The sequence below is a fragment of the Zingiber officinale genome, chromosome 3A (assembly GCF_018446385.1).
Source record: "Zingiber officinale cultivar Zhangliang chromosome 3A, Zo_v1.1, whole genome shotgun sequence".
Classification (NCBI taxonomy): Eukaryota; Viridiplantae; Streptophyta; class Magnoliopsida; order Zingiberales; family Zingiberaceae; genus Zingiber; species Zingiber officinale.
This window is the reverse complement of record NC_055990.1, coordinates 115,953,438-115,979,049: the sequence shown is the minus strand read 5'-3', so window position 1 is coordinate 115,979,049 and position 25,612 is coordinate 115,953,438. Positions and strand designations below refer to the sequence as shown.

General features: G+C 42.6%; 1 protein-coding gene across 1 annotated transcript; it reads left to right on the top strand.

Annotated features, from left to right (window-relative positions):
* Positions 1–5,000: 5,000 nt before the first annotated feature.
* On the top strand, positions 5,001–17,970 carry LOC122052315 (RING-box protein 1a-like). Its single transcript, XM_042613786.1, has 5 exons — positions 5,001–5,207; positions 5,337–5,387; positions 5,537–5,596; positions 17,556–17,627; positions 17,714–17,970. The coding sequence occupies exons 1-5, from the start codon at positions 5,051–5,053 to the stop codon at positions 17,749–17,751; spliced, it is 378 nt and encodes a 125-aa protein (XP_042469720.1). The 5' UTR covers positions 5,001–5,050; the 3' UTR covers positions 17,752–17,970.
* Positions 17,971–25,612: the final 7,642 nt, after the last annotated feature.

The window sequence follows — 25,612 nt, the reverse complement described above, 5'->3', positions numbered from 1 at the left end:
AACCGCTCCCTTTTTAAGATTCATACATTTGCAACAAGGACAATGAATTAAATTGGGGTCGATATGTGGATTCTGTAAACAACTTCTAATAAATTGTTCCACACCCTCCTCATACTCTTTGGGCCTCCTATCTAAGTAAATCCAGGATTTATCCATTATAGTACAACAGAATCCCAAGAAACTTCTTCAGAATTATCGTGCTAAAATTATTTACCGCTAGCTCAATGTGTTCTTTGATCAAAACCTGAAGATACTACATATATGTTAAGCAAACGTTAGAGTAAGACTGCAAAAAGGTAGTCAAATTCATATCGAGCACAGTTCCGTATTTTATACTCATTCCAACAGCTGTCAATATTTTCTACTCATCATGAAGAAAAATAATGCGTATTTTGTACAATATGTGGATATATAAAGAACGGAAGCATGGGATGACTCATAAATCTCATGAAGTATTGTCAGTGCTCAATAAAAATCTATATTTGTGCAGCTGAAATGCATTCTTCTACATCAAAAACCAACAATTTTAATTGGTATAAACTTTCACAGCAGAAATCAATCCCACAATACACGATCCACAACAACAAACCAAATAAAGAACAACCGAAAACAGAAGTATCTACTCCAAGAAAGCATCATGAATCAGCCCTTTAGGTAATGACCTCGTAAACATAGAGACTGAAAAAAACAGCAAAAAAAAATTCCAAACACTTGACTTTGTTGGAAGAATAGCACCAAACCTACAACAAATTGGAGACCGTCTAAAACATGATTTTGCAAAATAAAGGAGGAGAAAAAGAAGAAGAATAAGAAAAAGAAATCGAAGGAAAGAAACTTGGACCTCAGCCTTCCGCCAGCTCTGTCAAATTGAAAACATACGGTATATCTCAAACACTTGCAACCTAAACCCTGCGTAAGAAAGTGCAAGTTGTCAAACCTTATTTCGGAAGCCCTAACGAGGAAACCTTAGTCTCTGTTGCCTAAGACTCCAAATCGGAAGCCCTAACGAGGGGGAACGGAGAGGACTGAAATGAAGGGGAAGGAAGAGGAGGTCCAACCTTATTTCGGCAGAGGGAAGTTAACAAAAAAGTGGGGGGAAATAAAAGTGGTCTCAAAATAAAAGTTAACTCTTGTACTATTACTTCGGAGTAAACACTAAAAATTGTATTCACGACGTTACTACTTCGGTATTTAACAACTTTTCGAAGTAATAGCTTATTTCAGTTTAAAGCGAAGCCCGTGTTTTTAAATCTGCGAAGTCTATATTTGTATATACTTCGTCGGTTTTTTCAGCGAAGTTGCTTATACACTTTTACTTCGTATATTTAAATTGACGAAGTAAACTGTGGCGAAGTAAAAAGTCATTTTTCATATAGTGTGACCTTGGGATCACCCTCTAGTTATATCTTTGCTTCATGCGTTGTCGATATGCCGTGAGCCAGATGGCGGCCTTATCTCGAACTTCATCCACCAAGTTAAGCTCTTTGAGCCTTCGATCAGTGTTTCCCTTATCGTAGAGCTACACCTAGTTGGACTCTACTCCTACCTCCACCGACACCACTACCTCACCCTGTACACCAGATGAAATGGGATTATGCCGATCGCCTCTCTAGGCATGGTACGATAAGGCCACAACATGTTTGGGAGTTCGTCAACTCAGTTGCCTCCGACATAGTTGAGCCAAGCTCGGAGTCCTCTGAGGATTTCTTTATTGGTGATTTCCACCTAACAATTAATTTATGGGTAGGCCATTGACGTGAATGCCTGCAGGATGCCATAGCTAGTACACCATTCTCTGAGTCTCCACCCTGTATATTTGCCTCCCATTGTTTGAGATGAGCTTACGAGGGATGCCGAACCAACACAAGATATTTTGCCATATAAATTTGATAACCATATGCTCAATTATCTTAGCAAGCCGCTCAGCCTCCACCTATTTTGAGAAATAATCTACTACCACGAGTAGAAATTTTCGTTGCCCGGTCGCCATGAGAAATGGTCCAATGATATCCATGCCCCATTGGTCGAACGGACAAGACACGGTGGATGCCTTCAACTCTTCAGTAGGCCGGTGCGATATGCTCTGATATTTCTGGCAGGATATGAATGTGACCACTGTTTGAGTGGCGTCAGCTTGCAATGTTGGCCAGAAATACCCAGTCAGCAGGATCTTGTAGGTTAATGACCAGCCACCCAGATGATTACCATAAGAACCTTGGTGCACCTCTTGCAATATGTATTAACTGTCATCTGAGCCGATGCACTTGAGCAACGACCTTGAGAAAACTTTCTTGTATAAGTGATTTCCAATTAGGGTGAACTGTCTGACACTCTCTTTTAACAACCGAGCTTTCTCTCGGTCAGCCGGTGTGACCCCCTGATCGGAGGAACTCAATCAGCGGCGTCCTCCAATCACTTGGTAAGCTCATTCCAGCCACCATGTTGATATGTGCCATTAGCAAAACCTGCTCGACCGGCTTATCCAAGACAACCAGAGATAAAGAACTCACTAATTTGGCCAGCTTGTCTGCATACTGGTCGTCCGATCGGGGGACCTTATGAATAATCACTTCTTGGAAACTTGCCTTCAATTTCTCGAAAGCCTCAGTGTAAAACTTAAGTCGGGCATTATTTATTTCGAACACCCCTAATAGTTGTTGAGTTGCCAGCTGACAATCTGAGTGGATGAGAACTCTATTAGCTCCTATATGCTGCAGGCCAGCAATCAAGACCTCATATTCTGCCTCGTTATTTGTGGCCCGATAGTTTAGCTACACGGACAACTGTATTCTATCTTCACGCGGTATTACCAAGAGGATGCCTATTTTACTGTCTTGTTGGTTGTACGAGCCGTCCACATACATCTTCCAAGTCACATCTAGCTTGGTGTTCTGTACCTAAGTGACGAAATCAACTAAGGCTTGAGCCTTGATCGTCGTTTAGGCTTGATACTGTATGTCCAACTCACTTAGTTCAGTGGTCCATTTGATCAGCCATCCGAATGCTTCCGGATAAAGGAAGACTCTTCCTAGTGCGCTGTTCATTAACACCACTATGGGGTGTGAGAGGAAGTATGGACGAAGCTTCTGAGAGGCGAGGAGTAGCCTGTATGCCAACTTCTCGAAATAAGTGTACCCGAATTCTGCATCTTTCAATATATGACTTAAGAAATACATCGACTATTGTTCAGTATCATTTTGTCGCACCAACACTGAACCGACCGCTCGCTCTGTTGATGATAAGCATATCCAAATCGGTTTGCCAATGATGGGCTTGATCAGTTCAGGTAAGGAGGTTATGTATTTCTTAAGCTCTTCTAGCACCTTGTTGTATTCCGCGTCCCATTGAAACTTTGTCGCTCGACGCAGGATCTTGAAAAACAGGTGGCTCTAATCGGATGACTTGGAGATAAATCTTAATAATGCAGTGATCCATTCAGTCAATCGTTGGGCCTCTTTTAAGTTGTGAGGTGGGGGCATGTCCCGCAATGCCTTCACCTTGTTTGGATTTGCCTCGATTCTCCTCTCGGTCATGATGTATTTGAGGAAGTGTTCGCTCTTCACCCTGAATAGACACTTACCCGGGTTAAGCTTGATCCCTCCCAGGCGCTCGGACCTCTGGGCACCCGGATCCATCCTGGGCGCTCGAACCCCAGTTTTCCAACAGCTTCCTTCCTGCAAGAAAACGTTAGTCTGGAGACAAACATATGATGTATATATCCTTCAAAACAAGGTGTTAGCACAGTTTAAGTTAAACAATTATAGTATTAGCTAGTTTCCGTCTCTCCGAGACCGGAATCTAGTCAATATCTCGACTTAGAGTTCCGAAATGGTTCTAAGTCGGATCGGCGCCTAAGTTATCTTCCTGGGAACGTGTCCTCATAGTCACTCCCCTCCAGTGACTTACATCCACTTACTTGCCAGACGTCCGGTCATCCCTTCGACCCGTCTAGACTTCGTGTCAGCTACCTGATCAACCTATCGACCTAGCTGAACTTCCCTGCAACACTGAGTTAGCACAAAAAAAACAGTGATAACATGATTCAAATATAACCTAGGGTTACCTCCTAGGGTTGCCTAGCTTCACTCACTAGGACTTCCATTGCTTGACTTCACTCACCAGGACTTCCTCCACCTAACTTCACTCACTAGGGTCTGGCTTCACTCACCAGGACTTCCTCAACTTAGCTCCACTCACTAGGGTCCAACTTCACTCATGGGGATTTCCACCACCTAGCTTCACTCATTAGGGCCCGACTTCACTCATCGGAACTTCCACTTTGCCTAACCTTTGGTTAGGACTTATCTTTGTTAGTCATCTAGTCTTGACTAGACTTCTCTCTCCCAAACATCAAGTCCTGTTTGGATCAACCCTTGTTCATATTGTCAAACATCGAAACCCTAGAGGTCAATTGCACCAGCACGATCTGCTTAGATGAGCCTCCGGGTTGATCGAACCCTTCAGGCCCGCTTGATCAACTTTGGTGACCCAATGATTTCCTGCCTTTGACAGTCTTAATTTTGATCTCAACATCGATTGATGTTCCCACTTTTGACTCATATTTGGTAGGTACTTTTTACCGCCGTATCAAAATTATATATATATATATATATATATATATATATATATATATATATATATATATATATATTGTATTTGTAATATGATCGGTTGACATTTTTATATAATTTATAATTTTTAATAAAAAATATATATATATATATATATATATATATATATATATATATATATATATATATATATATATATATATATATATATATATATATATATATATATATATATATATATATATAAATTTATAATTTTTAAATATTTTTATTAAAAAACAATAATAATTTTGAACAATCGAACCGAATTATAAATCGAACGTTCCGAACTATAAGTCGTAATGTTTCAGGAATCATTGAATCGGCAATTCGAACCGAACATGTATCGAACCGTGGTCGGGTCGTTTGATATTTCCCTTACATAATTGACGGCTGGAGGGGAGTCGTCCTCGATCTCCTTCCTCTCTTCGTTCCTCTCCATGGCTTCCCTCGACACCGACGTCGACATGGTTCCGGCAGGCGAGGGGTCGAGCAGCGGGGCTACCGGGTCGTCCTCCTTGACCCCTTCCACTTCCTCGAAGAAGCCGAAAAGGTTCGAGATTAAAAAGTGGAACGCTGTCGCCCTCTGGGCCTGGGGTATGCACCTCCCTCACTAAACTTCGTAAACTTGTCTCCGATCCCGTCTCACGGATCGATTTCTTTGATCTCGCATGCTCGAGTCTCCTCTACTACTGATGGTGTTCTTTTGTTATTTTGTTTTTCCAGATATCGTGGTGGACAACTGTGCTATCTGTAGGAACCACATCATGGATCTTTGTGGGTTCTTTTGCTTTATGTGTTTTTTTGGTTTTCTGCAGCTTTTCTTTTACAATTTTTTGGTCTTTATTTAGATTGCGCTAGTAGGGTTAGGGTTTTGATTAGTTTGTTCATTATTTCACGTTGCTGGATCTGCGATCTGCTTGCAGGCATCGAGTGTCAGGCTAATCAGGCGAGTGCGACCAGTGAGGAGTGCACAGTGGCTTGGGGTATGCATCATTTTTCCTAACTCTAGCAATTTTAGTTGCTATTACGTTTTTGTTTCTAACGAACCTAGATATGATACTCATTCATATTCCACGCATCAAGAGCCATGAGATCGAGAATAAAGAGTTAAGAGAATAGAGTAAATATAGCTACTGAAGGGAAGTTGGTTAAAAATTTAAACCAGGCTAGGTGTTGGTGTAAAGGACATGTTATTTCTGTAGGGAAATAAAGAGTTGTTGCTGTGGGTGAAAGGCGGCATCAAGTGTGAAATGAAGAGTTGTTGTGCGGAGTAAGAAGGTAGGAGGATGATGAGTTGCTACTGTGGGGAATAAGAAAGGGAGGAGGATTAAAAAATCTTCAATATCCAGAAGAGGATAGATAGCCTTTAAGTTTGGGAGCAATGAAGGAGTTACGCTGTGGCGGGGTGAAGTTCTATCAGGTCTGGAGACTTGAGGGAGAAGAGACCAAGAGAGACAAGGATTAGGGGTTAAATAATAAGGATACAAGCGAACCAAATACTACCTTAAATCAAATAAGCATGCGTTATGATATCATCAAAATAATAAAAATTTGAATGTAAGTTAATTATGTAAATATTTTCATTTCAATGTCCTTAGAGAATGATGATGGCCAAATCAAAATACTTTATGAGACGTTTGGTTAGGAGAAATGCCATCTTATATTCTACATTATACGATTGACCTTCACTTATGTGGTTAACCCCTATAACTTCTAATAATAAAGCTTTAAAAATGATAAAATTACTTTTTGAGTTCGATGTTACCATATCTAATAATTTTATGCTCGGTATCACCATCAAAAGATATATTACCTTTACTATTATACTTCAAAGCGATGAACTTATCAGCATCACTAGCCATATGACATGTGCATCCACTATCCAAGTGCCATTCATCTCCCACTCGTTCACCTTTCAACCATACCTATTCACAAAAATAAATAAATACTTTTGTTATCCAAATTTTAATAGGGTTAGCAAGATATTATGTAATGTAATTGCTTTCTATGAATAAGAGATGAATATGCAATCTCCCCAGATTCGTATTCTAATCCAACTGTGTTATAATTTACATGTTTACATATCAAGATATTCGGAACTATCTGTGAAATTCTCAAGAGATTCTTTTATTAATCTGTTCTTTCGATTGTTCATTTTCTTTCTTAAGCTTTTCAATCTGAAGTAGGTCATGAACCTTAACTTACAAGTTACTTAAGGTGAATTCTCTTTAGTTTGTTATGGCATAAGTTTTATGCAATATGTCTTACACTTAGCAAGAGTTTTAGATAAATGACTAATCATATCTATAAATTAAGATGATTGATATTCCTCATTCTTAAGTGCATGACATGAAACTTTCACTCTTACTCCTCCTCTATCTGGATCTTGGTGAAGAGCTTAGGAGATGTTTTATAATCAGAAGAATCTAAATCTGTATCATGTCAAGTAGCAGAGAGAAAGTTTTTTTCTCTCTCTCTTCTTTGACTTTCTTTTTTCAATTCTGGAGCATTTATTCTTACAGTGTCCTTTCTCTCTACAAATGTAGCATGCCACATTTGCAGTGACTCTGAAAACTGCTAGATTCGTGAGCTAGGTTTTACATTTTTTCCCCCTTTTTTTATCTTTTCACTTGTCGATCCCGTCCCGCCGAGTCGTAGCGCTGAGACGTGAGACGTTCCCTCTATCTCATAGCCGCACAAATCTCCTGCCAACCCCGCAGTGAGTCGAGCCTGAAGGGGTTCCCGTGACCCACCCTCCGACGCCAAGTCGCAAGAGGAAACGCCCAGAATCGACCCAAAGACGAGATCGCGCATCTCTTGCGGAAGTTTCAAGGGCTCTTATATGTAGCTCTAGGGAGGCTTGCCACTTGCCGAGGCGCACACGTGTCCTTTACCATACCGCGATGGCTACTGCAGGAGTACGCCCGACACCATACTATTACGTCTCAACACCTTTCTCACGGGATGCTGAAACCTTCCGCCGAGGATTCTCACAGACGGTCCGGTCGTCGAACACGCTTGTTGCTCAAGACGACGCTCCCCAACGCCCCTCCCCTCGTCTCTTTGTCTTTCTCCCCGGAGCATATACCGGGAAGCCTTTCGGTAAGGTAGCCATTCTGCATTGGGCTTAAAATGTCCGTGTGTCACTAGTCATCGCCGTCAAGATTGCCGTCGGGCGGTGATTTGGCGTCGCGGTCGACACGCTGACCGTTGGCTGCCTCCGGCTCTGTACCCGGACCAAACTTTCACCCGACTTTGGACCTCATGACCCTTTTGACTTAACCTCTCGTGTTGCTCCCACGGCGAAGGGGCCTCCCACAAAGGTTGACTGTCCCTTCGTCTCCATGCCTTTATAGGCTTACTTCCCCTCTCCCCAAGTCCTTCTAGTAGAGTAGTAGGATCGATCGGGACGACAGACAGAGACCGCCAACAGCGAGGTCTCCGGCCTATCAGAAACCGCGTCGCTGCGAGCTAAAACGTTCGCCCACGCTGATCGCTGCAATCGGCATTGACCATCGGCCTGCATGCAATTCGCGATGCCGACAGGTTGCCTCTGCAAGCGTCAAATGTGCTATGCAGGGTCGAAGGGAGCCCGTCGTTATCGCCCGATCGCGACGACGACCGGGCGTAAATGTGACCCGTTCGGAATGACTCTCTGACAAGTCCTTGGTCTCATCCTCCTGACCGCGTCCAGACGTGCCGAAGGCCGCTCGGCCCAACCTCATCGTTTTTTTCTTCCTTCCACCGCATTCCACACGCGCTTTTGAAGCCCGAAGTTTTGGCGCGTCGTGTTGCAGCTGTGCTTCTTGCGTCCTTATTCCGTAGGTCCTTCGCTTTTTCTTTTCGATAGGCCAGAGTGTCCTTCCAAGGTCTTCGCCATCCGCTTCTTATTCTCACTTTCGGCATCTCTACGCTCACGCTCCCCGTTCGGTTCCTCTCTGCTTTTTCTTTTTTGTACGTCTCTGCTCCTTTCCCCTCTTGCGCTTTGCCTCTTGCCCTTTTCCCGCCTACGCAGCTCTTCTCACAACCTCAAGACCCAAACCGGTCAGTATACAACATGGTCAAGTGATTTTGCGATGATCCGACACACTACTTTCTCCCATTCTCTCCACACATCCGGCACTCAGAGCTCCATCTGCTGTGCTCACCCTTCCAGCTCATGAGCTCACCTACCATATCGCGCTCCATCCTTTATCGTAGGTAATTTTTCGGCATTAAACAAGGTAATAGTTAAAACATTCGCTCCGGAAGCTAGTCCCCAACAGTCCCGCACCTTGTGCTGGCGCTGTTGTCTGTGTTCGGAATCCACAACATCCCCGACACCGGAGGTCCTTCTACTATATTTTATATTCTAAATCCCGAGCTGGATGTTCCAAGCTCCCTGGTTACTTACATAAAATGCTACATCTATCTTCCCGCCTTATCGAAACCTGAGTAGCGGGGTGGGAACGGGCATAACCTCCAACCTAAAGAGGTGTCGGACCCCGCTACCGACTTTCGAGCCCTGGTAGGTAAGAGCAGTGATGATGTACATGCATTGTCGACTCAGGATCTCGCGGCCTCGCTAGAAATTTCAACGAAAGATGACTCCGTACATTTAACGCTTGAATTTTCCTTTTTTCCCGAGCTTTCGAATTTTACCAGACATTCGCCTTGATCATAACTGATTTTCTCCTTTTCCTTCAGTAATGACATCACACGGAGTCCGTGACGGCCGGATTTCTAAGAGCGGCGCATTTCAGGCCGCAGCCCGCCAAGGAGACGAGTTGCGGGCACGAGCCACTGCCTACGAAGGGGAGAGTGAGACCCACGAGAGTCGCCTGCTTCTCCTCGGATGCAAGAGGCGCCACCTCAAAGAGGGACCAACAACCCAGAGGAAGGTCTACCAGAGGAAGAGCGCCCGATAAAAAGAGGCGCTACCAACGGAGACACTACTTCGATCGCCACTTTCGCGGCCCGTACCAGTCCAACGACCAACGCTGGACACTCGCAGAAGCTCCTCAGCTTGGAGGCGATCTCGTCCGATCGACCCCATACCAACTTGACGCGTCACGGGACTCCCCTCGAGGCCACCGCCGCCTTCCGCCTCCCGCCGAGTCCAACGCCACCATTTTGTCGTAGCTCGCACCCGCCCGATCCTTCCCGCCTTCCGCCAGACCACTCCCTCACGGCCACCGCATCATCGTGGTCTCGCATCTCCCCACCTAAGAGTCGATGCCCGAACCGATCGTGGTTAACCGCCACCGAGCACATGATCACCATGGCGCCTCTAGCCGAGATGGGGCCACGCCGAGCACGCACGCGATGACCCACTCTCGCAATCCGGCCAGCCCATACGAGTGTGCCACCGCAATCTGCGTTTTTTTCGAGTCTTCTACGCACTTTCTCCGATCGCCATTAATGATTTTATTTACGCGAGGGGTGAGGAGATCGCCGCTCAAATCGCCCCGCCACGGTGGACTAAGAGTTAAAGAGGTTGGCGAGTTCGCGTGCGCCTCCTGTGGTCCTTCATACGCCGAGCTGCAGAAGAGCTCAAGAAAGCCCAAGATCTCGGCGGCCGAGCAAGACGGCCGATCAGGTGCCCATACCGCCGAACTCGAATGACAGTCAAATCACCGGATCGAAAAATAAGCTCGCAACCGATCGGAAGAAACGGTATCGAGAGAAGAAAACGCCGAGGCGCCCAGGGCCTCGGCAGAGCAACGAGCCAAAGAGTCACGGAATGGAAGCGAGAAGCCGGAAGCCGCCTACCGAGACGATTAAACATAAGGATGAATTGAAGACTTTGCAGGAGTCTCTCGAAGCTTCCCAAGCTGCCTTCAAGGAATATCAAGAGGCGGAACCCGGCCGAATCGCAGCCGTGAGGTTGAAGCACATCCGCTCGATCGAATTTTCAGAAAAAGTGTGCGAGCGGATGTGTGCTGCCTTTGAGCTTGCCATCACCGCCACGACGGACTATCTGAAGTCCAAGGGTCAGCTCCCTGACTCCGCCAGCATCTTGGCCCAAGACTATGCGACGCTCCTTAGCACCATCCCTAAGGATCTTTATAATTTTCTGGAATAGAAGTCTATGTAATTCGGTCGTTCGACCAAAAACTTCCCTTTTTGTAATTCGGCCACTCGGCCTTGATTCCTCTAATTTCAATGAAAAATTTATCTGTGTTGAGCAACTTTGTTTTTACTTTGCATGCTTGTGGGTGATTGGTCGGGGCCTATGACACACAACTCGGCCAACTAGGCCTCCCGAGCGGGCGTAGGTGCATACGACTTGTGGCATATGACTTGTCACTACTTTCCCTTGTCGCTCCTCTTCGCCGCCTTCGTTCCAAGGGGTTTATAATCGTTGATTCGACTCTCGGGTTTAGCCGGAGCTCGGCGGTCTTCCACTGAGGGTTTATAATCATGTCCGACTCGATATTTAATGTCGAGCTCGGCGGTCTTCCAGTAGGAGGATTTATAGCCGTCCGACTCTCGATATTTAACGCCTGAGACTCGACGGTCCTTCCGTAGGAGAGTTTATAGTCGCCGGTCCGACTCTAGATTTAACGTCGACGCTCGACGGTGCCGGAGGGTTTATAGTCATCGGTCCGACTCTCGATATTTAACGTCGAGTTCGGCTCCGCCCGTAGGAGAGTTTATCATAGGTTCGACTCGATATTTACTGATCCCGACGGCCTCAGAGCTAATTTCAACACGAGATGATATCGCCGCTTACCACGGGGTCTTCGAGGTCGGCCGTTTGGCGAATAATGCCAAATCGCTTTTATCACTTTTCTGCGTTAAAAGGACATAGCGACCAAGACATACAGAATAAATATGAATTACTCACCCACCCACCTGCAATGCGAGATGATTCACGTTCCATGGTCGATCCAATCTGCCTTCATCCTCCAATAAAACACGAGCTGAGCTTTGATGACTTTCAAGGCCCGACAGGAGCTCCACCACAAGGACCGTCATACTTTCTTCCACACTAGCCCACTGACTTGGACTAGTCATCGGCCACAGGTCACCGTCGGGACGCCCATCACGCGACGGACGCCTTCGCTCTTCGATCGAGTCGAATCCATCTTCCTCCGCTCGGCGTTGTCATCATCATAGTTCTAGATTCGAGCGGAACCTCTCGCCCTCACTTGATTGGGATAAGCGGCACACTAAATGGAATGGCGTGGCGCCTGTTCCCTCCTTTGGGGTCGTGCGGATAGCCCATGGCCTTCGGCCCACCCAGACTTCCTCCATGTGGTTAAGTCGAGCTCAAGAATTCGAGGATTTCTTGGTTGGTTACTTCAGCACGGAAGTAAAGTGTTGTTCGATGCCAACTTTGCACCATTCTTGGAGCCGCAGTCATCCGTTATCGATATGGTAGGTGAGGAATGTCGAATCAATTATATGCCGGATAAATCTCTTGACCATCCGCCGGTGATCTTGGCGATGGCTCGACCTCCACCCGTTTGGAAAAGTAGTCGACCGCCACTAATAGAAACTTCCGTGACCGGTCGCGGACCTACGATATCCATTCCCCATCGATCGAACAGACAGACACCGTAGATGCTTCATCTCCTCCGATCGGTGGGAGGCGGTATCGGCGGAGAGGCACGTCGCGACGGTCGGCGGCTGCTGCGAGGTTAGCGAGTACCCGGCCACAGGATTTTCCTAGCCGGATCGTCTCTCCCGTACGATCCTTGGTGCACTTCCTGGAGGATGTACTCCGCGTCCTCCGAGCTCACACACTTCAAAAGTGGGCGGGAGAAAGCCTTCTTGTAGAGTCACGAGTGTGAACCGACCGACTCTCCTCCTCGATATTTGGGCTTCCTCCCGATCGGACGGTGTGACTCCTGAGCGATGGCTCGGGAATGCGAGGCCTTCCATCCGGTCGTGTGCGCCACCAAGGATACTTGATCAATCGGCTGAGGAATGACGACCGAGAGAGTGAGCTTGACTAACTCATCGTTGTATCTTACGGATAATGACTTCTTTGAAGTGGGCCTTGAGCTTTTGAAGGCCTCGGTAGAGCTTGAGCCGGCGTTGTTAATCTCAAGAGCTGGGCGGCCACCGAGTCCGAATGAGTGGTCATGATCGCAGTCGACTCATGAGACATACTCGGCTTGTAGTCCCGACGGATAGTGCATCCGTTCTTCTGGGAGAGAATAACGACACCAATCCCGCCTCCCGACGATCCATCCACAAATATTTTCCACATAACCGTTCGGATTTTGCAGCAACAAAATCGCTAAGGATCGCGCCTTTATCGCCGAACGTCGACTCACTGTCTATTGATGAGCCGTCCTGGGGTTCAAGACTCTTTCCAATGGGCTATTGGGACGATGATTGTGATATGAAATAAGGACGAAGTCTCCGAGGCGAGGACCAAAGCGAAAGTCGACTTCTCGAGCCCAGTATAGCGAGATTCAGCATATTTAGAATATGAAGTACACGGGTTGTTCTTCACCGCTTGTCCTCACTAACGCCGAGCCCTCTGCCCGCTCGGTTGAAGATAAATAAATACAGAGCGACTCACCTACAGCTAGCACAGGCAAAGAGTTCAGGTATGCCTTCAGCTCTTCAAACGCCCGATCGCATTCCTCGTCCCAGTGGAACTTAGTAGCTTTGCGTAGGATCTTGAAAAAAGGGAGACTCCGGTGGGCAGTCTTAGAGATGAATCTTGACAATGCAGTTATCCGCCCGATCAAGCGCTGTACTTCCCTCAGATTTCTTGGGGGCGGCATATCTTGCAACGCTTTTACCTTGTTGGGATTTGCCTCTATGCCCCGCTCGGTCACTATATAGCCCAAGAAACGCCCGCCTTTTGCTCCGAACAAACATTTCTGAGGGTTCAGCTTGACTCCATACTTCCTCAGCGTTCGGAAGGTCTCCTCCATGTCCGTAAAAAGATCAGCCGCTCGGACGGACTTGATGAGAATATCATCCACGTACACTTCTAAATTGCGTCCGATCTGCTCCTTGAATACCTTGTTCATCAAGCGCTGGTAGGTTGCTCCCGCGTTCTTCAGTCCGAACGACATTACATTGTAACAGTAAGTGCCGTCGGCTGTGACGAAGGCGTCTAGCATGCATATCAGCTCGCACCCGGCTGTGGAGTCCACCAGTTGATCAATCCGGGGCAGAGGGTAGAAATCCTTTGGGCATGCTTTGTTGAGATCCCGAAAATCGATGCAAACTCTCCACTTGTTGCTCGGCTTGGAGACTAGCACTACATTTGCGAGCCAGCTCGGGAACTGAACCTCCCTTATATGGCCGGCCTCCAGGAGCTTCTCGACCTCCGCTCGGATGATGGCGTTTTGTTCGGCGCTAAAGTCCCTCTTCCTTTGCTTCACCGGTCGAGCGTCTTGTCGGACGTGAAGCTCATGCTGCGCTATACTTGGTGAAATTCCCGGCAGCTCATGCGTCGACCAAACGAAGACGTCACAGTTTCTCTGGAGACATTTGATCACCTCCTCTTTCTGGCTTGCCTCCAGATCGGCCGCAATGAATGTGGTGGCCTCCGATTGGGTCGGGTGGATCTGCACCTCCTCTTTTTCTTCATAAACCAAAGAGGGTGGTTTTTCGGTTATGGCGTTCACCTCGATCCGTGGCATCTTCCGCGCGGAATTAGCTTCGGCTCGGACCATTTCGACGTAGCATCGCCGATCCGCCAGCTGATCTCCTCGCACTTCTCCAACTTTATCTTCAACCGGGAACTTGATTTTCTGATAGAAGGTGGAGACGGCCGCTCGGAACTCATCGCCCGGGGATAACATTGTATCGAGGAGAGTCGACCACGAAGTTGGCGATCCGCCCATCCGAGCGGCTCTTCTCCCAACGAAATAGCTAGTCGGACTTGTCAAGCCGGTATTTCGTTGCGTAAACCCGTAGGGGGTTGTCGTGGGAGCAACTCACTCGATCGATTTGCGATTGGTCGAAAGCCTTCTTAAATATAATGTTGATAGTCAGATCGATGAAAATGGTGAATAGTATAGTTAGTTATTACGCTTTGAAGATGAGGGCGTCGTGGCACCGACTCTCTCAAGGTCCCAGGTCCGAAGCGATTTGGGCCGCCTGCTTCTCTGATCGCAACCGTGGATCTTGAGCCGCCGACACTCGCCTTCCTCGCTCTGTTGAGTCACCTCCGGTCGGTCCGCCGATGATGTTGATTCGTCCGGGACGTGTTGCTTATTCTTCCTCCGCGGACCCTAGGCCGCTCCTTAGATACCCGGATTGTCCTTGTGCCCCGAGGATGATACCGCCGGGAGATTTTCGATATCCTCCGCCCACGTGTTATTTGCTTACTGTCGGATGATGGCGATCGACGCGGCCACCGGGGCGGGGTGGACGATCGTGGAAGGCTTCGATCTCGTGTGTTATGCGTGTCGGTCCGGTGGAACGAGCAAAACATGGGGTCCATACCTTCTTCTTTGGTTTGGGGCTCGGTTACCTCTTGGATGGCGTGGGACCTTCGTGGTGAGGGCGGATCTGCGTCGGTTCATGTCCTCAGGCGGTGGTGGCGAGCTTGCTTGGCGAGGGGTTAGCCGCTCAGACTTCTTTCTTGGGCCTTTGTGCTTCCTCCACATTAATGTACTCGTTGGCATATGATCATAGTCTCGGGCGACTTTCGAATAAGTGAGCGGAAGAAGTCACCGTCCACGAGGCCTTGCGTGACGCATTCATCATTGTTTACGAGGTGGCGTTGGAATATCCATGGCCACCCGGTTGAATCGCTGGATGTAAGCTCGGAGCGACTCCAGGCTCTTGCTTGATGGCAATAGATATCGTCTTCCGTAACGCCGATCGCTCACGAAATGATGGAGAAAAGCGATGCGGAACTCTTTAAAGTGATGGATCCGTCCGTGACCTCGGAACCATCGTTCTTGCCGATCCGTGGTAAGGAACACCCGGCATTTCACTCCATCTGTATATTGGTGTAGTGTAGCTGTGTTGTCGAACTTACCTAGATGGTCGTCCGGGTCGGTGGTTCCGTTGTATTCTCCGATCGCCGGGGGCACATAATGCTTTGGCAGAGGGTCCCGCAGGATGGCTTCTGAAAACTGCCGGTTGATCCGCTCAGGGGAGGCGTCCGTTCGGGGAGCCTTGCCTTTTCTGTAGTCTCGCCTGGGCGCCTCGTCGGATGAAGATCCTCGATCAAGGTTTGCTGGTGCGACTTCAGGAGGCGTACGAAATAGGGCCCGATGAAATGGAATCGGGGCAGGCGGTGCTTCTCCTTGGATGCCAATCGGATCCTTATCTCGGCCCCATGCTGAGATGTTCTCCGGTCGGAACTCTGCTGCCGCTCGGCCTCCTAACGCTGACGTCGCTTGTTGCTCCAGTCGCTCGGCTTGCGCCTTTTGTTTCTGTTGCTCTACGAGCTTAGCTGCTCTTGCCTCGATTAGAGCGTCGAGCTCCTCCTGGGAGAGCATCACGGTTGAGGTCGTCCAGCTTCGTCCATCTCTTCCGCTCGGATGCAGGTGCGTTCCCACAGACGGTGCCAATTTGATCCTGTCCGAACGCTGAGTCGACGGACGCTGGGGACGTGGCGCTCTCCTCTATCTTCGACCAGCTGCACAAATCTCCGGCGAACCTGCAAGGAAGTCGAGCCGGAAAGGGGTTCCTGGCGACGACCCTCCGACGCTCAAGTCAGGCAAGAGGAAAACGATGAAGTGGCTCCAAAGATGAGAGATCGCGTACCTCCGGTGAAGTTTGTGGGCTCTTATATAGAGCTCTAGGGAGGCTTGTGCACACTTGCCGAGGCGTACACGTATCCTTTACCATACCTCAGTATGGGCTTACCAGAGGAGCATGCCTGGCACCATACTGCTACAGTCCGAGCACTTTTCTGATGGGACAGCAGAACCTTCCGTCGTAGGATTCTGCGTATGGCCTGGTCGTCGAACATGCCTGTTGTCAGAAGATGATGTTCCCCAATGTCCCCTTGTCCTTGTTTCCTTTTTCCCCGAGCCGAGCGTCCAGCCACTCGGCAGGTATCGGTCTGACCGGGAAGATTCCTGGTCGCGTACTCGGCTAAGACTGTCCCTTCATAGCATTGCTTCTTTACGCCTCGGCCGAGCGGGCTACCCGCTCGGCCCGGCGACCCTGTTCACCATGAGCGTCGGAAACCCGACTCCTCGTCGGGTTGTCTTTGATTCCGCCCGGACCTGTTCGGCCGGTTGACCCGACCCTTCTCCGATCGGATGGACCTCATGCTGACCCTTTTGACTTCTGACTTCTACGTGTCATTCGCTCCCCACAAAGGGGGTCTCCCGTCCTTACTGCTGGATCAACTACAAAAACAATTCTGTTTTTTTTTTTCTTTCGTTGAGTGGCATTGGAACTTTCATATAATTCCATAGTATAAAACATGACTAAGTTTGTATTCTGATAAGTATTTAATACTTTGATAAAATATCACCATAGAGGTCCAAAATGGAGTGTGTGGAAATAAGATATCATGGTTGCCAATATTTTCACCAATAGCGAAAGGTTCATTGCAAATTCCTTTGTACCTTTTACCCTACAACATAAAATATCTAATTCCACAAAAGGATTTATATGTTAACCGAAGCAATCAATACAGTATGAAAATTCATACTAATCAACATAAGAAATTCATTTACATTTTCAGAAGGATGCGAACACTTGTACATTGATGTGTTTTTGGCAGCCTTAAGAACTTTGCCCTTATGGAAACATTTGCAAAGTCAGTTTTGCATTCGTTGAAACTCAGTGATTCATCTAATTTTTAGCATCCTTTTGAGCAGTTTTAAAGCTCTCAACTTGCAGGATCATTTGTTATATAAAGAAACGTCACCAAGTTCTTGTAGATGCTGATCTATCCCACCTGACTGATTACTTGATTCACTTGTTCAACCACGGCTTCTTGTGTCACTTTCTTGATCTCGTGATTGGGTTTTCTTTTACTTTTACATCGCTCTAACATTTCTTGTTGGACAGGGGTCTGCAATCATGCTTTCCATTTCCATTGCATCAGCCGATGGCTCAAGACTCGTCAAGTTTGCCCCCTCGGTAAGCAATTTTTTGTCACGCCCCAACTTTTTTTTTTTTCAAAGTTTTAGTTAGCCTATACGCCCGGCGACACGTTTGCTTTGCAGACAATAGCGAGTGGGAGTTCCAGAAATATGGGCACTAGATTACTTGTCATTGCCGCATAATCCGGATCGACAGTTTGGATTTTGCATTATGATCATCCAGTTAAACACTACTATTATCTTATATCATGCGAGTTAGCTACAAAATTGTCAGATTCTTAATATCGCTCACTGTTATCTTTTTCTCTATTCTATTCCACTTTCGTGGCATGACTATTATACCTGTTCAAGGAAACTAAGTTTTAAGCTTATTTCTACTATCCATGTCTACTATGATCTTCCATCGATGTCTCAACGAGTGCAAGTGTCAAGGGTGAAAAGGCTGAAGGTAGAAATAAGTATAGAAAAAGTTGCCTCGGGGTCATTGTGCGATAGCAAGCGGTAAGATGAACTATATGAACTCCTTAAGCAGTGCTGGATCTGTGATTGTGGGCCATGAGACGAGCACCCTCAAAGTTTGATATTTATATATTTTCTAATCAATGTAAATATAACAATATTTGTAACATGAATTTTAGAAATAAAAGATAAAAAATATATCATCCAAAATAATATGTCATAAGAAAACATTAATAAAGTCAAAATGATCCAAACAAATATAAAATTCATCTTCTGAATTAGTATATGTTACTTGAATATTGCTCACTTAATAGTTTTAGAAGAGAAAATTATTGATTAAGTTAGTACAATCAACTTTCTCAATTATTTTTTTCTTGAAAGATAACATAGACAAGTCATTTAGTTTTTCTTGCGACATAGTTGATCGGAGGTAAGTTTTGATCAATTTCAACTTGGAAAAACTCCTTTCGGTAGGGCAATTGTAACTAGTATAGTCAGCAAAATTCGATAAGCAATATAAACATTTGGATAACAACTATTCATTTTCTTCAAATAATTAGCACATCAATTGTTCTTTTTTATTCTCTTGGTAATGAGTGTCTTAACAATTTTAGTTCTAGATATAAATTTGATCCATCAACATCAGAGTGTCCATCATGTGTTAAAGATTATTAAAGATTGACACATGAGTATAAGAGACCATCATCATCAATAGACTTCAATCTCTTCAAATCAAATAAAAATCCAAACGTTTCTTCATATTTTTGAAATTGTTCAAATTCTTCACACTAAATAAAAATTCAAATATTTCTTCATATTTTTGAAATTGTTCAAATCGAGTTTGAAGTGAAAAAGGAGCTTAATCAATTATAAATAGAAAGTAATTAACTCGAAGAGATTCTTTAGGAGATTGGTTTATCTCTTCACTATTGATCTCATCAAATTGTCTCTTTTTTTGAATGATGTGTTTTTCTTGAAAAATAGGTTTCTATTTCACTTGCAATATGTTCAGCTTCAATTAATGCTTGATCAAATCCAGATTCTCTAAACTCTTGGAGAAAAGAAATAAGTCCCTTTAATTGTTTAATAGTAATATCAATATCCATATTTTCTGCTTGTAGAAACTTACTAACAATGTTAATCTCATATAACAACTTATACTAAATTACCATTCCAGACACGAACTCAAAATTCTCAAGTTCAAATGATGCCAAACTCTCAGCTTCACTCTTTATTTTTGAGTCATCAGACATATTTGCCAAATTAATTAAAGGATCTGGTATTTTCAAAGCTTGATCTTTTATGGGCTTCACGCTTTCAACATGACTTTCCCATCATGTTTGTGATAATGGTTTGACTGTAAGACCTTGCACATGATCTTTGAAGATTTGCCACCGCTTGGTAGAAGAAGAGAATAATGAATATATGCGTTGTATAACACCGAAAAAGGGCATTGTTTTAGGACAACATTTCACCATATCACATAATGTGAGATTAAGATTGTGACATCCACATGGAGTGTAGAAAGCTCTAGGATTAATTTCAAGTAATCTGCTCTGTAAGCCTTATGTTTTTTTTTTTCATATTAGATCCATTGTCATATCCTTGACCTCTTATATTATCAATGTCAAGTTCGAGATTGTTCAAAATATTTTTAAGCTCTGTAAAAAGCCCAAGTCTTGAAGTTTCATTAACTTTCAAAAATCCAATCCAAATTTTCTCAACCGCTATTGCATTTTCTGAATCATCCACACATCTAATTACAAGGGACATCTGCTCCTCGTGACTTGCATCTGGAGTGCAATCAAGTATGACAGTGAAATACTTTGCATGTTTAATTTTTGCAACAATTGAACTTTTTACTTTAACCGCTAACATCTTTATCAATTCATTTTAGATTTTGGGTCCAAGATAAGTGTAATGAATTTGTCTTTCTTGAACACGCCAAAGGTGCTCCTCCATTATTGGATCAAATTTAGCAATCATTTCAATTAGCTACTAAAAGATTTCATTATTCTCAACATAAAGCTCCTCATTATCTCCCCAAAGTGCCAAATTATTCTTCACAATTCTTTGCACAACTGCAATTATTCTCTTCAATACTTGTTTCTAATGTTCTCTTGCCTAGTTAATTGCTACTTGTATATTTTCATCAATTATCTTTTTCTTTCGAAGTCTTCTTTCTAATTCAATCCAACTAGTCATGAAATCAATATGATCTTTACTAGTTTCATGAAGATTGAGACATCGACTGATATTCTTCTAATCTTTGTATCCTTCATCAGCTAGATGACCAAGCTTCATTGTGGTTCTTTGAGTCCTGAATAACTTGCAACAGAAACAAAAGATCTTGTCAATAGAAATAGAATACACTGGCAATCTTCTACCACTTTTCTCACCATTTGATAATTACCTCTTATAATGCGAGGGATTGAAGTGTCTGCTGGTGTTATCAAGAGGAAACAAAATATCATCATATTTTCTAGGACCTCTTTCAACTAGAAAGCCCCTAATATTTTAAATTTTGTCCTAGTTTCCTGGATCATCAATATTTAAAGGAAACAAGATCTCTTGATTTATATCTTCATCACTGTTATTTCGGGCATATTGACTTCAACTTTATCATTTTCAGATTGTTTTGGGTCTTCATTTTGAAGTTCATTCAATTCACTATGTTCTTGATCATTCAACTTATTATCAGTGCCATCCTGATTTACTTGTTCTACTACTTCTGTTTGCTCTACTCTTTGGTTGTTAGTGAAATACTTATTAAGACTTCCTACTTGGCTTTGAATTAAAGCTTCTTCCTTTTGTTTTCTTCTTTTTTTCTGCTCCAAACAATTGTTTTCTTATAGGAAGCATATTTGCTAAAAGCCTAAATGTTAATCTGCACCAACATTTCATAGATTAAAATAGTTCCAACATCTAAATGCATAAAAAATTCATCAAATCATAATATATGTAAATATCATCCTACTAAATCATAATTATATTTTTATCTAATATTAAAAACTATGGTGGACTAATCATATTCTTGGAGCACCCCTATTCAATCAGTAAAGAAGCAAAAAAAAAAAAAAAAAAGTGATAGTAGATTTAGAGAAGTAAAGCACCATCTTAAGAAAACGAACTACACAAGAATGTCATCAAACAAAATAGCAATTCTAGCCATTTTATGAGTGTCAAGCACATCAAAGCTCCTAGTTTGATTGAGAGAAATGAGAATGTAGCCTGGAAAAATAATAGTGTGCACGATCCTAATAGTTGGAATTTATACGGTTCATGGTGATTATATTAGAGGATGCTAAGTCATCTAAAGGTGACCTAGAAATATAAGTAAACTAGCAAATACTCCAAGTGTAGACATTAGAAAGTTTGAGATCAAATTGAAGATAAGATTGTTACTCATGCTGATAAAGAAGCATCAAAAGAGAGAGAGAGAGAAAGAGAGAGAGAGAGATCAGGTCACAAGTAGCTTGATTCAACAATAGAGACAACTCACTTTGACATCCGTAGTTTGATTCAACAATGAAGACACTAGGCAGTTGCAAGAAGTAATAAGAGAACAAGATCATGCTACAGGTTAGATAATTAGAACAATTCAAAATTTAGCACGACAATATTACAGATTAGTGATATAATAGTAATGTTAATATTTGCATTTACTTTTAGTGATAATTCCACATTACTTCATAAATCCAAGATTGTATATTGATAGGATCAGGATCATTTTCAAAAAGTAGTATTGGTCATATAGATCTCATCCCAATCAAATAGCATACTCACATAATTATTCGACCTAGAACCACATTCAAGGTTGCATTGCTAGATGAATAATCATGGAAAGAGCCCTAATTGATCAAGGTATATTAATGCAGTACCTATGTGCACTAAATGAACAAAAAGAAAAATATTAGGGCTCCGAGAAATTTACTTCCAGGCATAGCACAAGATTCAGCAAGGACACAACTCACCGGTCTAAGAAGCAGGAGCCATGAGAGGAGATGATCAAGAACAGTGCGAGCAATTAAATAACTGCATCTCAGATCCCATGTCACCATTGGAATCTTCGATCGGGCAGATTGCAACAATAGGGGATGGGGGGAGGCCAAGCCGTCAAGGTGAGAGGAGAAGACAAATCAGCAGTCGTTGAGTTACCAATGGGAGCAGGAGAAATGACGTAAAGCCATAGATGTAGAGCTGATGGCGAACGACGAAGGAAGCTTGCGACACTTCTTCTGTTGCTGAGGGGCGAACTGGATGTGGTATGCACAGAGAGGAGAAGTAGCAATATTTAAGGAAAAAAATTATATATATATATATATATATATATATATATATATATATATATATATGGAATGCGATAGTAAACAGTAAGATGAACTCCTTAAGCAACGACTATATATATATATATATATATATATATATATATATATATATATATATATATATATATATATATATATATGGAATGCGATAGTAAAGTGAAATAAGATGAACTCCTTATAAACCCACTAGAATCTCAAAGCCTATTATACTTGAGGAGTTCCCAAGCACATTATACTTGAGTAGTTTGAGTTACTTGTGATGTTGCGGTTGATGAAAAATTTATGTGGGGTCGAGTAATTATTAAAATATCAGGGAATACAAATCTTAGGGTAACTATGATTCTGAACTTATAAATTTAATTTTATTATGAGATCTATTGTGTCATATCAAAAGTAAAAAAAATTCATAATTTTTATAAATCTCTTCCTGTAATTATAAATTCAAAAAGTAATTTTATATTGGCCCTACTAATTTACATGCCATTATTTATATTTTCTATTACTATTTTTATTTATAATATTCATTTATATACTATCATAAATTTATATACGCATCCAGAGAGAGGGTGTGTACATAACATCCTCTCTCTTGGCACACACTTTTTTTTTTTTTTTATTTAAAAAATTATTTTGAACCCAACATCTAATTTTGAATGCTGGATTTATAGGTTGACAAAATTCACGTCCATTACAAACTATTGAGTTTACAAAACCCAATTTCTTGAGTTTTATAAATCTAACATTATAGTCATTTATACAACTTATTACCTTTTAACAGCTATTCAATTAGCAAAGTTTTGTGGTTGATAATTAATTGACAAAGTTTTTGATTAAATTTTAAAAAATTAATAAATAATATTTTGATATAATAATATTTTATATATTAATATTAAATTAAGTTAATTTATTTTAATATATTATAAGTAAGTATACATATAATAATACAAAATTATTATAATATATATATTTTATCCTTTTTCAAAATTTTTTAGTTGGTATCATATATATTAAATTTACGCTAGTTAATTTTGAGAGTGATCAATTTAATTTTATAATTTTTTTTATCTATCATCATGATAAATAATGGTCCATCAATCAAGCATTTTTAAATCAATCGTTTATTAAAAAATTATTTATTAATTTATCAAAATTAAGATTTGATTATTGAATATAACAAAAAAAATATTTTAAGAATACCTATCATTGTTCCAGGTACCTTTGCCCTGAATATAACTAGTATAGGTTACAATTGTATAGTGCATAATTATGTGATGCGCCACAAGTCGCATTATTATAAGCGAACACAATTATATATATATATATATATATATATATATATATATATATATATATATATATATATATAAATGATATGTTACCCAATGCCTCTTGTGTGACCACGCTTATGTGGTGTTGTAAACTCAATTTTTTTTACATTATTAAATTTCTTTTATTTTCTCTCTCCTTCTGCCCTCTATTCAAAACCCCACCCTCACTTAATTAAAAAAAAAAAAAATCCCGCCCTTGACTTTTCTAAATCTAAATTTCCCTCACTCTCACTCCTTCCTTTGCCATCGTCTTCCACTCCATCTCTCTCCTGTTGCAAGCAAAGCAAAGGCGTTGTAAGATAAGCAGTTGTATACTTGTTCTTGAGCTGGCTGGAAGCGAGATGAACTGACCACCGCAAACATAGCCGACGTTGTTTTGCATAGCACCCCTCTCCATTCTCGATCATAAGTCTTTCCACTCCATTGTTAGTTTTTCAACTCTGTACAATATTTTTTTTATTACGATTTAGCCTACAACGTACACGCCATAGCTATTACAACATGTAGTAGCTATTTGGACAGTCCAAACACTATTTTCTTATCATTTTTTGGTTATATAATTTGTAGGGATTTGTTAGAGTGTATACTAAAAGTTTAGCTTTTGTAAACATTTATTTATGAAATAAAAGAATCACATTGGTCAAATATCTACATTTTATTTGTTAAGTGTAGTTGTTCAATTAATTTATAATGTAGATAACATGGTGAGTGGTGTCACACACAGAAGATCATGTTATCTGTTCTTTATAAATTATAAACAGTTGCTCACGACTAAGATGGAAAGGAACAAACCATTGGATTAATCATAGTGTAATTAGGTATTAGTTTATCTTGACTAATAAATTACACTAGTACACTCTAAATGTATTGAGTAGGACCATTTTAGGTAAGTTCTTTTATACTGACTTAATAAAAGAACTAGACCTTAGTTATTATGGAAGTGTGTGCTCTTAATCCTAATAATATAACAAGCATATATATTTAGTATTTATTTCTTTAACTTATCAAAGGGTGAGATTTAGCTTGATAAATCAATAGGCCCAATAAGTTGGGAAATGATATTATTTATAGTGTGTGTTGTTGATTATAGAAGGAAACTGTGTTCTAATAATTTAGGTTGAGAATGCCCCCAAGAGGAGCTCATAAGAATTGTCATGTTAAACCCTGTGATAACCATGATTTTGGCTATATTATCTTGATTCATAATGCATGCTTTTGATGGTTTATTCATAGCTTAATCTCACATATACATTATATTTCATAATTGCATGTGATCTTGGACTTAATTGCAATTTAGCCAATTATCATGGTATGTGATGCTAATATTTGCTTATGATTTTGTAGGCATCAAAAGGGTCATATACCCGATCAGATCAGGTCATACTTGGACTTAAATCAAAGGCTAATCAAGTCGATCAAGCCTCAGAGCATTATAGGCCGTTCATCCGAGATTGAGCAGATTTGAGCCATCCGTTGAAGATCCGGCTCATCCAACCTAATGAGGGATAGATCTGAGTCATAGATGAGGATCCAGAGGTTTTGATCCAGATCTGAAGACATCACAGCCGTTGATCAAGCCAGAAACGACCTGGACCGTCCGATCAGATCTGAGGAGTTTAAAAGGCTTCGCGTGAGAAGCTACAGTTGGGCTCGGCTTCACGACATTTCCACAATACCTTCGTCTTCGTCTTCCCCGCGGCCGAGTTCCCTTTCCACAAACTAGATCCGAGCTTCTTCTTCTTTAACGACGGCGATCCTAAGCGGCCGGCGTTCACTTTCCGGCGTTCAGAGAGCGATTGAGGGAGGTCTCCAGTTCGTGATTGAGTTCTGTTTCATCTCTGCAAACCCGATCAAGGGAGGTTCCAGATCGGCGTTGTTCGCTTCCACCAGAGCTTCGAGGGAGGTCT

What these genes read in the sequence shown, in the direction of transcription:
- LOC122052315 (XM_042613786.1), top strand. Translation starts at nt 5,051, where the DNA reads ATGGCTTCCCTCGACACCGACGTCGACATGGTTCCGGCAGGCGAGGGG. An exon ending in GAACCACATCATGGATCTTT is followed by an intron (nt 5,388 to 5,536) that starts GTGGGTTCTTTT and finishes ATCTGCTTGCAG; the next exon opens with GCATCGAGTGTCAGGCTAAT. An exon ending in TCGTCAAGTTTGCCCCCTCG is followed by an intron (nt 17,628 to 17,713) that starts GTAAGCAATTTT and finishes TTTGCTTTGCAG; the next exon opens with ACAATAGCGAGTGGGAGTTC.